We start from the raw sequence: 15,218 nt of genomic DNA on the forward strand, positions 1-15,218 counted from the left end.
AAAATATTTGGGTTTTTTAACTAAATATTTAAAAGTACTCTAGCCCCAAATAAATGATATAGAAATAAATGTTGCATAATTTTTCCTGTCCTTTTTTGCTTATAGGGAAGCAGCACGAGAGTGTCGTAGAAAGAAGAAAGAATATGTGAAATGTTTAGAAAACAGAGTGGCAGTGCTTGAAAACCAAAATAAGACACTCATTGAGGAGCTAAAAGCACTTAAGGACCTTTACTGCCACAAATCAGATTAATTTGGGATTTAAATTTCACCTGTTACGGTGGAAAAGGACTGGCTTGGCCACAACCAGAAAGATAAAATAAACATTTTATTTTCTAAACATTTCTTTTTTTCTATGCGCAAAACTGCCTGAAAGCAACTACAGAATTTCATTCATTTGTGCTTTTGCATTAAACTGTGAATGTTCCAACACCTGCCTCCACTTCTCCCCTCAAGAAATTTTCAGCACCAGGAATCATGAAGACTTCTGCTTTTCATCCCCCTCCCTCTTCAAGAAGTAATAATTTGTTTACTTGTAAATTGATGGGGGAAATGAGGAAAAGAAAATCTTTTTAAAAATGATTTCAAGGTTTGTGCTGAGCTCCTTGATTGCCTTAGGGACAGAATTACCCCAGCCTCTTGAGCTGAAGTAATGTGTGGGCCGCATGCATAAAGTAAGTAAGGTGCAATGAAGAAGTGTTGATTGCCAAATTGACATGTTTTCACATTTTCATTGTGAATTATGTAAAATTGTTAAGAGATATACCCTCTAAAAGAATTTTAGTATGGTGTTGAAGAAATTAAGAATGAATTCGGAGTGCTTTCTATGTACATTCTCTTCTTCAATACTGAAAACTTGTCCTTGGTTCTTAAAAACATTCTGTATTAACTATAGCTCTTCCATAGGGCAGTTGTTGCTTCTTAATTCAGTTCTGTATGTGTTCAACATTTTTGAATACATTAAAAGAAGTAACCAACTGAATGAAAAGCATGGTATTTGAATTTTAAATTAAATTGAAGTAAGTAAAAGTACAGAACTTGTTTTAGTTAGTACTAAATTCTTAGTAAAAAGATGCTCATTAGTAAACCAGCCCCTCGAATATAACAAGGTTTTTAAATAAATGTTTTTGTCCTCGCCTTCAAAAATATTTATCTCACTCATTTACTTAAAAAGGTATTTCTAAGTAAACTGTTCCCATTTGCACTTACATTATACCACCAACAGGAAAGCCTTCAAGATGTTAAATAAAGTCATATATTTGTTTATAAAATGTTATGTGTTGTAGAAAAATACTGATTTGAAATCTTTTCCATATTAACATACTTTTACAGAGTATCTCTAGTGAATTTTTAAATGAAAGTTGTAAGGATATAGTCATAAAAAGTACAGTATTAGATGTACAAGGAAAGTTATTTTCTTCAGATATATTTGAATGACTGCTGTACTACAATATTTGGATGTCATTCTTGCAAAACATTTATTTTGGTTTCTCCTAAAAAGGACAGTTGTGCTTTAGCTTTTCCTATATGCTGTATAGCCTTTGTTGTCCTACAAAGGAGGTACCTGTTTGAACCCCTGACTATAACCTGTATTTATATGTATCATACATGGTTTCCAGTAATACTTCTAATTATTAATTACTCATTTTATTCACTAAGCTTGATAAATCTAAAAGTTACCCTTTAAAAGAAAAATAGGACTAAGGTGGATTTTAAAAATTGGAGACTGACATAACTTTAGATATAATTTCTTGAGAAGGTTATTCCATTAAAAGAGTGTAGAAAATATTTCATATTTAGTCATGGGTTGTTTTTAAATGTTAAGTTTGTTAATGTGTTAACAAAATATGCAGATATAGGTGTTAATTATTGGGTCCAGTTTGAAAAGTAATTAATTAATATTTGTAAATGGTATATTTTTGTTTGTAACAAACCATTGTCTTTTTTCAAGGATGAACAGAGTTTATGAAGGAGCATCATTCTAAGAATTGAGTGATGTAGTCTTATATTTGGACAGTTCACCAGATTCTCAAGAAGGCTTTCAAACGACTGTAAACTTTGATGTTTATCCTGCTGAGCTAATGGGGAAACTTGTAGCGTAAAAATTATTTGTATACCAGCATAGAATGTCATTTTCCAAAACTTCAACAGAAACTAAGCAAAATCACAAATCTATTCACAAACTAGAATTCTAAATCGGTCAGAATGTTTTAAATGTCATAAACTCTATAAATGAAAATTGCCTAGTAATTAGCAAGTTGTATTCTCTAAAGTAAACCATTTTCCAAAAGTTGAGGCATTCAGTTTAATTAGAAAAGTTGGTGGTCCTCTTAGTCCCTCATAAATCAAGGCAATCACATCCGTATGAGCTGGTTGAATTTATAAGTTTTTATAAACACCAGGTCCTTTGTACCTTGAGGATGGTTGCACTGGTTTGAAGTCAGTTACTTCATGGTGAGGTAAGAAATGTATTCTGTTGCTAAATCTGTTTTAGACCCTTAAAGAGACTTGAAGATTTCAGTTTATACAGATAGAAATTAAGCATCTTTTGTGCAGACTTTTTTTTTTTACAAGAATTGGAAAAAAAGGTGTTTGTTTTTAAGCATGCAACTTTGAGAATCTTTATTAAGAAAATGACATAATTAAAAAAAAAATCTTGTAGCCAAGAACATATATGGCCACGTTACCAGTAATAAATGTTTTTTCTCTTCATATTGATTGGCCAAAAGGGAATGAAAACGTCATCATAGGAATCTGTACATATGCTACTGATTTGCCTAGAAAATAGCAAGTTTGGTATCGCTTACTTTGCAAATATAGGGCCATGTGGCACTTTTATCTATAGGACAGATTAACTCTAATGAAAATGAAGTGGGAGGGGTTTATTTTTGATATATTACTCTTATGAGTTTTCAAGCTTTGATAGTGTTTAACTGAAAAGTGGTTTAGAAAGGGCTAGATCCAATGTGTTCACATTATTAAAAAAAATGATATCAGATATAATTTTAATTTCATTCTTTTCAAACTCAAGTACCATATTGGCAACCATCATATTGTCATAGGTGCTCTGTTCATTTAGATATTATCTGGGGGGGGAATGGCATTTGTATAATATATGTGTACATATATATAAATACATACAGTATATAATCTGAAGCTCTGAGAGCTCTTAAGTCAGGAATGCTGAGTATTATAGTATATTGAAGTCAGATGAAATTTTACATTTTTGCGTGTTCTATTGCATCCCTTTTGGTAGTTTCTTGGACTGCATTACTCCAGCACTCATGATTGATTTTTGTCTTCTGATTTTCTTCCAAGTATTGTTTTTTTTTTTTTTTATTGTTCGTTTTCTTTGGCTTGATACTTTTATATGTGTTACTAGTCACTTGAAAACTCCCCCGCCCCCAAAGTATTCGGTTTTTTGCTTTGTCTCTGGCAGCTATAACAGTGGTAAGAACATTTTGAAGATAGCTTCTAAAAGGTACCACTGATTTCTCAAAACTCATCCTGGGGGAGGAATTTTGGTGTTTTCATTTGAGCAGGGATTTTGTCAGAAAATGTGTTTGGATGGTAGGTCAGCAGCAGCGCTAGTGTCTGAAAGCACACACCAGTCAGGCAGGCTGTGTGATTAGAGGTCATCTGGCTGAAGTTTCTCTCGGTCTCTCAGGCCTCATCCCTACTATTCATTTTGACCATGTGGGATGACGTGTGGAATCATACAAAGGCTTAGGAAGAAACAAGTTTGTTTAAACCAGGATGCTTTTACTTACTTGAAGTGACTTCAATCTAGATTTCTTCTTTACATTTTTAAAATGTTCTTAATTTTATGACCAGCTACAGTCAGCTACTAGCTTATTAAATTGGTCTCTTTATTTTGAAGATCAAAATCCTGCTTCATTTTGCAGGATTAAATAAAGATAATATCATAAAGTTAAGATTTTTAATTTAAAGTGGGTTTTAAGAACAATATAAGTTACACACCTTTTCAGTTATTTTCAAGAGGCTTTATTTTGTTGCCTTTATGGCTCTGAAAACTTTTGGTATATTGTTTTCCATTGACCTAATACAAAAGTTGTATATTTATTTGGATTATATTTACATTGTATTCTTTGTAAATGTTTGGTGTAACTTGCACTTTTAAAAAATGACCCAGTTGGGTATTAACAACTTGAGAAGTTCCCTCATCAGTTAATTGTCAACTGACTTTTGATGTCTTTCTCCTCTCTTGAAATCATGTGACTTCTTAAAATGGAAACTCTTCATTAAAATATATTAGTACCTAAAGGCTAGTCTTACAAATAGATGTAAAAGAAAAATAACAGGAAATTAGATTTGACTAGCCTAGTTAATTGAAAGATGGTTTGAACCTAGTGTTACTCTTTTTCATCATGGATAAAGACAGAAAGAAAAGCATCTTGAGTGAATTGATATTTCCAATTTTAAATGAGACTATTCTCATTTCCAACATTGATGTTGTCTGTAGGATGCCAAGATATCCATGAATTTGTCCAGAGCAGTAAAATACTTTTCAAGGTAATTATGGTCATGATGAAAGCCACATGTAATCATTTTGACTAAGGTTTTTTTCACTTTAAATTGACTTTCTGTATATCAAAGAAATGCCGCCTAAATTTGACTAAGGTGAGAAGGGAGAAAGTGTGGTGTGCTTTAGCAAGCCTGTAGGTGAAGGGTTGGGGGGATTCGTTTGCTCACTCAATTGTACAAAGCACAACTAGAACTTTTGTTGGATGGTTTGCATACATCTTGAATACTTTTAATGTTGATATGTTGACTTTTTTAAGTTGACTGCACAGTCACTGTATGTACTGGGAACTGGTTTCCTTGACTTTTCTCGAATCGATGGCTAGGAGAGGCACTAATCCCTGAGGGGTTGAACCATTATCATGAAGCTGAGTCAGTATGGAAGAATTTCAAATAAATCAAACAGGGTGCTGAAGTTCCATCTGACTCCTGCTTCTGATAAGTTCTTACTGATTAGTGAATGTAGCTTAAGCCTTTGTATGTGTCCTCAGGGGGCAGACAAACTTTAAGAGGGACCAGATAACGTTTGAATGGAGGGATTATATTTCAGGTGTTTTAGCTTGAAATTTATTTTTTAAAAAAATAAAAATAGAAAAAAAAAATAGAACAAAGCCTGTGAAGCAAGATGATATTATAAACAGGCAGAGTTGTTTTAGCACAGAGAGAAGATACTGACCTGTCTGCATTCTGGTACTGTGGGTGCAGGTCCTAGCTGGGCATAACATGATGCATTTTTAATTATTCTCACCAGCAAGTAAAAGAAGAATGAACAATCTGTGGGAAATGTCTTTGAAAAGGATCAAAGGGTAGGAAATTCAGATTTTACCTACTTTATACAGGCATTATATGATACTTGCCTTTAGAAGTATGGCATTTCCAAGCTTCTGTCTGAAGAACATCTCAGAAATGTGAGAGTAAACCTGAGATTGTTTAAAAATTGGTAGGGAAGGAAGAAAATCCCTGCAGATAATAATCTTAACATTAGTTGGCCAAGTGAAATGATCTATCATTGTGTTTGGGAGGTTTTATTTTCCTATGTTTTTAAAATTGAATTGGTAAATGCTTTATAGACGTATTTTTATCCAGGTGCCACTCCAATTTGTGTATGTAATAAAATTATTTATATTAAAAGTGGGAAATAATTTGTCAACATTGTTCTGTGAGTATGGATTTATTAAGGGTGGCAAAAAGAGTGCTAGTTAGCAGTTTTCCATGTAGATTGTCCTCAACTGATTTGTCCACATGTCAGTTGTCATCCCCACCCACAAAAGGAATTCTTTCTAACCTAGATGTATCACTTGAAACTTTTTAGAAACAAAATAATCAGGGAAGTTTCTAGAGAGAACGATGCTTTTTGGTTTTGTTTTTGTTTTAATTTTTCCTTGAGGATTGGGGTAAAGAATACCTCCCCCCAAAACTATCAGCACAAAACAGGGTATTAATTTTTTTAACTCTGATGTTGCTATTGGAGTTGAATACTAAATAAATATAATGAGGGAAATACATTTCTAATAAAATTCCCTACATTCTAGAAACATCCCTGTTTTAATTTTTTTACCTAAATCTTTTTGTGCTCTGTGTAAAGAGAGAAAATGTACTGAATTACAATGCATTTTATTAACACTATGTACATATTAGCTGCTTTGTGTTCAGAATGGTAGCAATTGCTTTGTATATTAAAGTGATCCTTGTGAATTTGTGAAATATTGTCATAAAGTGCTTTTTTCTTACTGTAATCTTTGTGGTATCAACTGTCATAATGCCCTTTTTACACACATTTATGTGCAGTCACATAAACATGCTTTTAAAAACTCTGTAAGTCTCTTTTTTGGGGATGGGACCTCTCTCTTTTTTGCCAGTAGTGTTAAGCTATATTTTCTTGACCTTAGGTTTGTTACTTTTGTTAAATGAGCAAAATTCATGTTAGAATATTTCACAAGCTTGTTGTTACACAGCAACAGAAAACTAATTTGAGCAACAAGAACATATCTTCAGTTATTTAACTTTACTGTATTCCTCATTTTTAGCACAAGATTTCTTTGTTCAGTAAGATTGAACAGTGCCTATTTGAAGATTTGGAGATGTTACCACCCTATTGAGAAAACCAATGGGAGACATACGACCAGCTGTCTCTAGTGTCTTAAAATCCATGTTTGCATTGGAAGAACAATAAAAATAGATAACTTCTCAGGTCCCCTTGTAATTCTAAAGTTCTGTGATCATATAAAATGGAAGGAAATGGGAGGGGGTGTGGTTAATCTGCTCTTTGCTTAAAACATAATAAAAGATTCTCTCCTATTCAATTTCTCAAAATAAGCAGTTGCATTTATTCCAAAGTACCTTTTAAAAAATCACCATGATGTGTTAAGCTTGATACACCTGGCATTGTATTGAAGGAATTACGTGAATTTTGTTTTTTCTACAAAGCATGACCATATATAAGTTCTTGTGCAGACGTTTTTGAGAGTGAAAGGGTGATACTAATTAATAGGGACAACAGGCATAAGCCAGGATTGTGCTGAGCAAAACAGGATCTATGGCCACCCTACTTGTAACCCATGTTCAGGTGCTTGAACCTCCAATAAAAGCCTAGAGTACCTATCTTCTCTTTATCCATACCTTTGCTGACAGTTGCTTATTTCACAAATACTTCAAGACACGCTTCTGTGCATTAAGAAGTCCCTGTCGGCAGCGGTTTAGTGCCACCTGCAGCCTGGGGTGTGATTCTAGAGACCCAGGATCAAGTCCCACATGGTGCTCCCTGCATGGAGCCTGCTTCTCCCTCTGCCTCTCTCTCTGTCTCTCTCTCTCTCTCTCTCTCTCCTCTGAATAAATAATCTTCAAAAAAAAAAAGAAATTATTCAGATTAAAAAAAAAAAAAGTCTGTCCTCAGGAAGATCCGTCTAAGACACAGCCAAAGAAACCACTCTAAAATGTTCAATTTTAGCTCTGTGCTATACGCTCCTGTCATCTACACTCAGGCTGCAAAAGTGGTCCAGAACAGAGCTCTAATTTCTCCTCTAAATCTGTTCATCCTTCAGCTGGTTTTTTCCATCTTATAAATGATACCACCATTCCACTAAATTGCTTAAGGCAAAAAACCCAGAAAAGCATTGCCTTAATCAGCATTATCCTGCCATTGTGTGTTTTAATTTCTCCACATCTTTCTTGTGCATATCAACCAAACTGGGACTTAGAATTCTAGTGAGGGCCTAACAATCGTAGAGGAAAGGTATTTCCAGCCACTTGAATGCTATTTTTGTTTTTAATTGAGGTGCAATTCACATAAAATGGACTGTTTTTAAATGAACAATTCAGTGGCATTTAGTGCCTTCATAATATGCTACCTACCACTACCTGTATATCTAGTTTTGGAACATCATCACTCCAAAATGAAAGTCTGTGCCTATTAAAAAGTTACTCTCCATTTTCCCTTCCAGTCCCTGGCAGCCACCAATCTGCTTTCTGTTTCTATAGTTAACCTACTCTGAATATTTCATATAATAGAGCCATAATATGTGACCTTTTGTGTCTGGCTTCTTTCACTTGGCATGTTTTAGAGGCTGCTCCACACTAGCGTTTACCAGTACCTTTTTATGACAATAATAATCCATTATATATGCCAATTTATCCAATCTTCCACTGATGGACATTTGGATATTTCTGGGGTTTTTGGCTATTGTACATAGTTCTATGAACATTAATGTGCAAGTATTTGAGTCCCTGTTCTCATTTTTGTTGGATATATACCTAGGAGTGGAATTGCTGGGCCATATGGTAATTCTATGTTTACTTTCTGAGGAACTGCCAAATTTTTCCCAAGCTCCTGCGCCACTTTACACTCCTACCAGTGCTGTACAAGGGTTCCAATTTCACCATGCCCTGGCCAACATTTGTTGTTTTTAATTATGCCCATCCTTATGGGTGTGAAGAGGTATCTCATTGTGGTTTTGAGTTGCAACTCATTAATGATGTTGAGTATCATTTCATGTGTCTGTTGGTTTGTGTATCTTGGAGAAATGTCGAAGTCCTTTGTTCATTTTTTAAATGGTGTTTTTTGTTGTTGCTGAGTTTTAAGGGTGGTTTTTTTTTTTTTTTTACGTATTTTTGGATACTAGACCCTTATCAGGTAATATGATTTGCAGTCATTTCTCAAGTTTTTTCACTTTCTTGATCATGCCCTCATTATTTTTTAACTTTGTTTCCTTAAGTAGTATGTACATTTGGAAAAAACTACAAATGGGAAGCAGTACAAAGCAGTTTCTTGTGCGTCCTTTTAGTGACAATCTGTGCATGTACATGCAAATGTAATGTCTATTCTCTCCTCTCCCCTTTTTACATAAATGGTACTTTTTCACTGAATGTGTCTTGACAGTTCTATTTCAATATATGTACATCTGCGTCAGTGTTGCTAAGTGGTGTGCAGTATCCCATTGTCTAAGTATCCTAGTTTATTTAGTAAGCACTCTCTTCTGTGGACATTTAGGTTGTGACTTTTGTCTGTTACAGATATGCATACGTTAGTATAAATACAAGCTAGTTTATCTTTAGGGTAGACACTGAGAAGAGGAAATTAAGTATGGTTTTCTTCATATGTGGAGGTTGGTTCCTAAGCATTAAGAACCTGCTAAATAATAAAAACATGCCTCTTTAAAAAAGGGGGGGGGGATGGGAATCCCTGGATGGCTCAGCGGTTTGGTGCCTGCCTTTGGTCCAGGGCAATATTCTGGAGTCCTGGGATCGAGTCCCGCGTCGGGCTCCCTGCATGGAGCCTGCTTCTCGCTCTGCCTTGTGTCTCTGACTCTCTGTCTCTCATGAATAAATAAATAAAATCTTAAAAAAAAAAAAAAAACATGCCAGTTAGTATTTTTTATGTCAAACTTCATAGTTGTGTGTTTTGTTTTGCTTTTTTTTTTAGGAGTTAGAAGTAGCAGAACCAGCCTTAACACAAGGCTTTTTGGTAGGTAGGCCTTCCTTTTCACACCTCTGTTACTGGGTTTTCCCTTCTGATCTTCCTCAGAAACAGTTGGTCTCAGTTAGGGAACAGTTTCTCAGCATGCCAGCTTTTCTAGTGTTAAATTTTAACACTTTGCTGGTTGTACAAAGAAAGGCATAACATGATTTAAGAGTGGAAAGAAACTTCTAAGCTAACAAATCCTCTGTTTTTAAAGTGACAAAAAAGAACTGAGGTCCGCCCTGATTCCATACAGTCCCTGCCAGTGTTAAGAGAAACCAAGTCTCGTTTCCCAGAATAAGGCTCTCCGTACTCACTGCAATGTCTTGCCTCACTCTTGTTAAAGACTTTGAAGATGCTCTGTTTAGGTAGAAGTTCTGGGGTAGCAGCGGAATTATGACCACGTCTCTGACACTAAAATAAGTCACATGACTATCTCACCAACTGTGATGTCAGGCCCTATGTCTAGGACCTCTTTTACCAAACTGGTACATTAAAATGATTTTTTAAATTACTTTAAAATTTTATTTTTGTTTTGATTTAGAAATTGATAAATGCTTCTTTTAACCACCATAAACTAAAAGCATAGAGAGTAAATGGATTTGATATTAGAGGTGAATCTTTTATATAAGTTCATGATAATCTTGTTGAAAGTATGCTTTATTTTTTTACCTCCCTGATTATCTATTCCTACCCTGGGCAAGGGAAAATAAAGTACAGAAATTAGGCAGTAAGGAATCGGTAAAGGAATATGTTGTTTTTTTTTTTTTTAATCTGTATTTTTCATGAGTAAACATTTATTTACTTTTTTTTCTTTTAAAGATTTTATTTATTTATTCATTAGAGACAGAGACAGAGACGCAGAGACACAGGCAGAGGGAGAAGCAGGCTCCATGCAGGGAGTCTTCTAGGAGCATAAATTGGGAAGATAAAACATCCCAGGCAATGTTGTTATTCTGCCCTGGGTTTTTCATTTAGTGTTCAGTTAATTTAGGTAAAGTACTTTGATTAGAATTCTGATCCTTTTGTATGAAAGAATAAATGTTCCACTAGAAACTAACCAACGATAGTACCAGGGCTTCAGATCGCTCTATCATGAACTAAAATTAAAAAAGCAAGAAAGAAAAAATAAATAAATAAATAAATAAATAAATAAATAAATAGCTAGCAAGAAAGCCTTAAGAAGTAATCCACTTAGAAGACGACAGCATACCTTACAGTGGTGAAAACCCAGTATCATACATACATATATTTTAACACATCTGGGCACCAGTATTTGTAGTCGTGGGAAAAGTCACTGATACCATGGGGTAACTAAATTCTAAGAAACTGAGCAATGTGAGAATCAAGGCTAAGTGTACAGTAGGTTTAGACTAGGTTTCTATCCTTGAGGATAAAACAAGCACACATAGAATGCATATTCATGGGACCGATTAATCCCTTAATATAAGAGAAAGATGTCACAACTTTATTGACATTTACAGTGTACATAGTGGCATCCTATCCAGATATATCCTCTCCCCATCCCTCACTCCCACATACTCATGAAGCAGTCACTTCCCAGCTTCTGGGAATGCTGGCTGATGGCTCTCAGCGAAGATCCTCTCCAGGTATTTTCATCCTATGGTCCTGCTCCTCAGATCACAGGACTAATCTCCTCCACAGGGATATAAAGTCCTGCCCCCTTGTCTGACTATGGCCCAACTGCAGGGCCATCACAGCTCTCACTTCTCTGAGGGCTTTTCTGACTGCACCCCAGCCCAATTTCTCCTCCTTCCCCAGTCTTGCTACTTTCATTCCCTCAGAGATGTCCATCTTGAAAGCATTCCCATTTAAACTTTCTGCACCCTAAACTCCATCTCTGAGGATTCTTCCCCAGGGAACTAAGCCCATGACAACATCTGAAACCCAAAGCAAAAAAAAAAAAAAAAAAAAAATCATTTGATTTTTCACTTAACCAAACTTCCTGTTGAATATTTCTTGCCCTTTATTTTGTTCCATTAAGACAAAAAAAAATTACCTTCAACCTTTTCTCTAATGTTTATGAACATTTAAAACCACCAATTGCTTACTTCACTTGGTAAACCATCCAGACATCTTGAAGCTTTCCACACCTACTCCATCCCATGTAGTTTCCATCCACATCCACAATCATCTCAGTATCTGTTCTCCTAAGTCAGGGATACTAAAGGAGCCGAACTCCAATGAAAATACTCACTTCTAACAACATACCTGAATGGGACTGGCCTTTCGTTAGGGATCCGCCTTGTTGGGTTTTGTTTCGGTTTTTTATTATTTAAATTCAATTCCTCTTTCACTTGCCTTCCATGTTCATCCGTGGCACACTACTGGCATTTTATGGATTTGCTAATATGCTATGCATATTTCTATTTCATGTGCATTTATCAGAATTGTGTTGAACCAGTACATCATAGAATGCTCAGAACTTTTAATGCATAATTCATCTTTATTAAAGTAAAACCTCTAAAATATATGTAGAAAATAATGTATTGGGTATTTTCACATCCAAGAGAGTCACTGAAAGGTTAAGAGGAAGGAGGAAGTCTTGTTCCTAATGTCTCGCAAGGGAAATCTATCTCTAGTACCAAATACCATACTGAGATTATAATAGTCTTGTCATCTAATTGTATGTAAGCTGTTAAGCTTGTACATTGTTAAAAAATGAAATGTGTATGTGATGTATGACTTCATTCATAAAGTCTAAGACAATCATAAAATAACGTAGCAATTATTTAACTCAAGACCAGTACCCTCTAAATGGAATGTATCTTTTTCATTCAACCAGTATTTGGCTATGAGACACTGGCTACTGAGAGGCAGCTGGGGAAGAGGCATGAGCAGTCCTGGCCTTCAAGAAGCTCCCCATCCTCTGGGGAATCCAGACCTGGAATAAGCACTTACAAGTACAGTATAGGAGGAGCTTCTCCTCAGGGAGCTAACCTCCCTTGAAGGGGTGTGATTTAAAACCACCTTCATTGTTATCCTAAGCATTACAGGAGGAGGGGAAAACCTAGGCAAGAAATATAAAAACAACATTTGAGAAGGGGGAGTGGTAAGGAAAAACCTGCAGCTTTTGGAGAAGACAGCCGGTGCATAGCACATGGAGGGCCAAGATTTCAGGGGTTTTCAGAAAGTAAAAAAATATTTTTTACTTAATCCTTTGTTTATATACCTAAGTTGGAAATTAAGCCGAAAAGCATGAGATGAAACCTCCGAGAACATATGTAAAATATCAGCGTGGGTTGGCCTCACCAAAACAAGCTCACTGCTTTGAAGACACCCTTATACCAGCCCTTCATTATGTCATCAGGGAAAACTGTATCAAGGGAGAGCAGTATGGGACAGATATACATTCTTTTAATATTAGTTGAATTTTTCAGAGTAAAATACAACTAAAAAGTCACAGCAATGGGAGAAAGTGCTGCCTCGTTTTAAAGCTGCACGTGTGCTTTGCCCCTTGAGAACACCTTTGGTTAGACTTTTTGTTCAATACACCATTTCATTAAATATGATTCAATTCCCAGTCTCAATTCCCAGTCTGAGGCCTTAACTGACATACTCAATAATAACATTCTTATAAGTTAGAATCAACTATAAGTCCTCCCTCTGGTTTCTCTTCTGTGCTTTGTAAATATGTACATCCTTTTCAGGATCATAGTGAACCTTACTCACAGTAAATTGCCTCTCCAGCATCGCTAAGAAGCTGTTGTCCCGTTCATAGCGAATTCGGCAAGCTAAAAGAATCACGGAGCGGTTGCTACTGAGATGTTCCAAAGTTTGAAGAAGATCTGCGAATGTTTCTTCTAAATATATGATATCAGCTCCAAGTATCAGGTCAAATTCTCCAGGTGAATAATTCCCCAAATTTTGTCCCCAAGTCAGCTCCTTAACAACAGCTTTGGGTTGGATATGGGGAGGTAAATTGGCTTGAACGTTTGATTTAAGAAATTCTAATGCTACTTTTCGATCCGTGATAGTCACATGAGCACCTAGAATGTGGGACAGAGAAAGAGTCATGTGCACACCAGTACAACTAACAGGTAAGGGGGGGTCAAGTTTAACAGCAGGGTGAGGGTCTCGAATATCCCACCCAATATCCAGAAGGTCATGCCCTTCACAGATAGCTGCAAAAGAGCAGAGCAATGACCAGTGCTCCTTCTGCACTGCCTACTGGCAAAAGTGAACCTTTGATTCGCCTCTCTGCCACACCTGTTTGCTAAGTTGTGCCTGGAAAACAGTCTCCAAATGACAACAAGCTGAAGCATCTGAATTTTGCAGGCAGAGTTGGCCCACCCTGGCGTCTACCACTATACTTTATTCATGAGGTTGTGATCTTCAAGTCAGCAGACCTCAGGGTAAAATAGAATCCACAGAAGAAAAGTCTAGGAGCAAGTGATTATGAAGATGACAAGATACCAAAAACAGGGAAAGGCTACTTTCTGGAGTCTAAGCCTTAAAATGAATCAAAGAAGAGATTAATTGGCTACAACAAAACCCCAGCCCACATCTCCTTCTGGTGTTAGGAAGCAGTGTTATGTGTTCTTTGTATTTATGTTTCTATATATACATACATATATAATGTACATACATATACATGCAAAATTATATATATATGAAAATATGTATGTAACATAAATAGTACATATACACTTAAAAGATGTATATATACACATATATATGTATATATACTATTTATATATGTTACATATATATAATTTTTGAAAAGTGGTAAACTTAGAAATTCCTTGATTGTATCAAAGTACTGGAGGTTAAAATATAAGATCACGTTTTCTAAATGCTAGGTGTCTGCATGCAGTGCATACAGTTAATGAGGCAATATTCTGTTAAGTTTCCTGTGAGTTGTTTACCATGGACCAATATGGCGAGAGAAGACTGAACTGAGTTATCCTTAAGGTGAAGCAACCACGCAAGGTCAGCCCGGAAATACCTCATCTGCATTGCAGTTACCAGTATGTGTAATCCTATTTAGTTTGGGCCTCATAAATTCTGAAGTTTAACACCATGATTCATTCTTTCATAACATGATCTCTCATCTGTACCCTTCTTTAGTTTGTACTCGCCATGGGTAATCCCCATGGGATTCCAGACCAGATACAGCAAGCACTGTTTCAGTGGCAGCTCCCACTGATGTTGCGTATCTTAACCTGCAAGGTTAGGACAACATGTAATTCAATCTGGCATTTACAGTCCTAAGTGTGATACTGAAGAAAACGTTCAAGCTGTAGACTTTACAGATGTACTCCTACCACTTTGACCTTTCAGTGCTAGACAGCATGCTACATGATGAGAATTCAGAGATACTTCTCATCTCCCCTGATAATAAAAAATCACAGACTGCCTTTTCCTGGTTTGACTCAGAACTTTATTTCTGACTTTTTTTTTTAAGGTTTTATTTACTTATTCATGAGAGACACAGAGGCAAAGACATAGGCAGAGGGAGAAGCAGGCTCCCTCTGCAGGGAACTCAATGCGGGACTTGATCCCAGGACCCAGGGATCACCACCTGAGCCAAAGGCAGACACTCAACCACTGAGCCCCCTGGGGGCCCCTATCTCTGGCTTTCTTAACAGTCTATACATTTGCAGGCAATACTGGAGTGATCTAGTCTTTTGCACATCCCCTCATTGTTCATTTTAATACTTCTTACGTGTAGACCTTTTCAATGTTTGTCTCGGGGGTTTCT

At 36.1% G+C, this 15,218-nt stretch overlaps 2 protein-coding genes across 13 annotated transcripts in view; one reads left to right on the forward strand and one right to left on the reverse strand.

Annotated features, from left to right (window-relative positions):
• CREB1 (cAMP responsive element binding protein 1) overlaps positions 1–6,353 on the forward strand; it is a 62,609-nt gene extending 56,256 nt beyond the window's left edge. For 3 of the 4 annotated variants that reach the window (XM_055345578.1, XM_055345579.1, XM_055345580.1), the window contains one exon: positions 106–6,353. In XM_055345578.1, coding sequence (XP_055201553.1) covers positions 106–250 — 145 coding nt within the window. In that variant the 3' untranslated portion in view covers positions 251–6,353. The remainder of the gene's footprint in view (positions 1–105) is intronic. The other variant, XR_008667029.1, reaches the window with a different exon arrangement.
• Positions 1–15,218, reverse strand: part of METTL21A (methyltransferase 21A, HSPA lysine) — a 63,226-nt gene that overhangs the window by 36,102 nt on the left and 11,906 nt on the right. For 5 of the 9 annotated variants that reach the window (XM_055345583.1, XM_055345584.1, XM_055345585.1 and 2 more), the window contains exon 4: positions 10,914–13,503. The exons of 1 other annotated variant lie outside the window; for it this stretch is intronic. In XM_055345583.1, the coding sequence (XP_055201558.1) occupies positions 13,106–13,503 (398 nt within the window). In that variant the 3' untranslated portion in view covers positions 10,914–13,105. Of the gene's footprint in view, positions 1–7,405; positions 9,373–10,913; positions 13,504–15,218 lie in introns of those variants that run through there. 3 more of the 9 variants (XM_055345587.1, XM_055345588.1, XR_008667030.1) reach the window with 3 other exon arrangements.

This window comes from Nyctereutes procyonoides, unplaced genomic scaffold (genome assembly GCF_905146905.1).
Source record: "Nyctereutes procyonoides isolate TBG_1078 unplaced genomic scaffold, NYPRO_anot_genome, whole genome shotgun sequence".
NCBI lineage: Eukaryota > Metazoa > Chordata > Mammalia > Carnivora > Canidae > Nyctereutes > Nyctereutes procyonoides.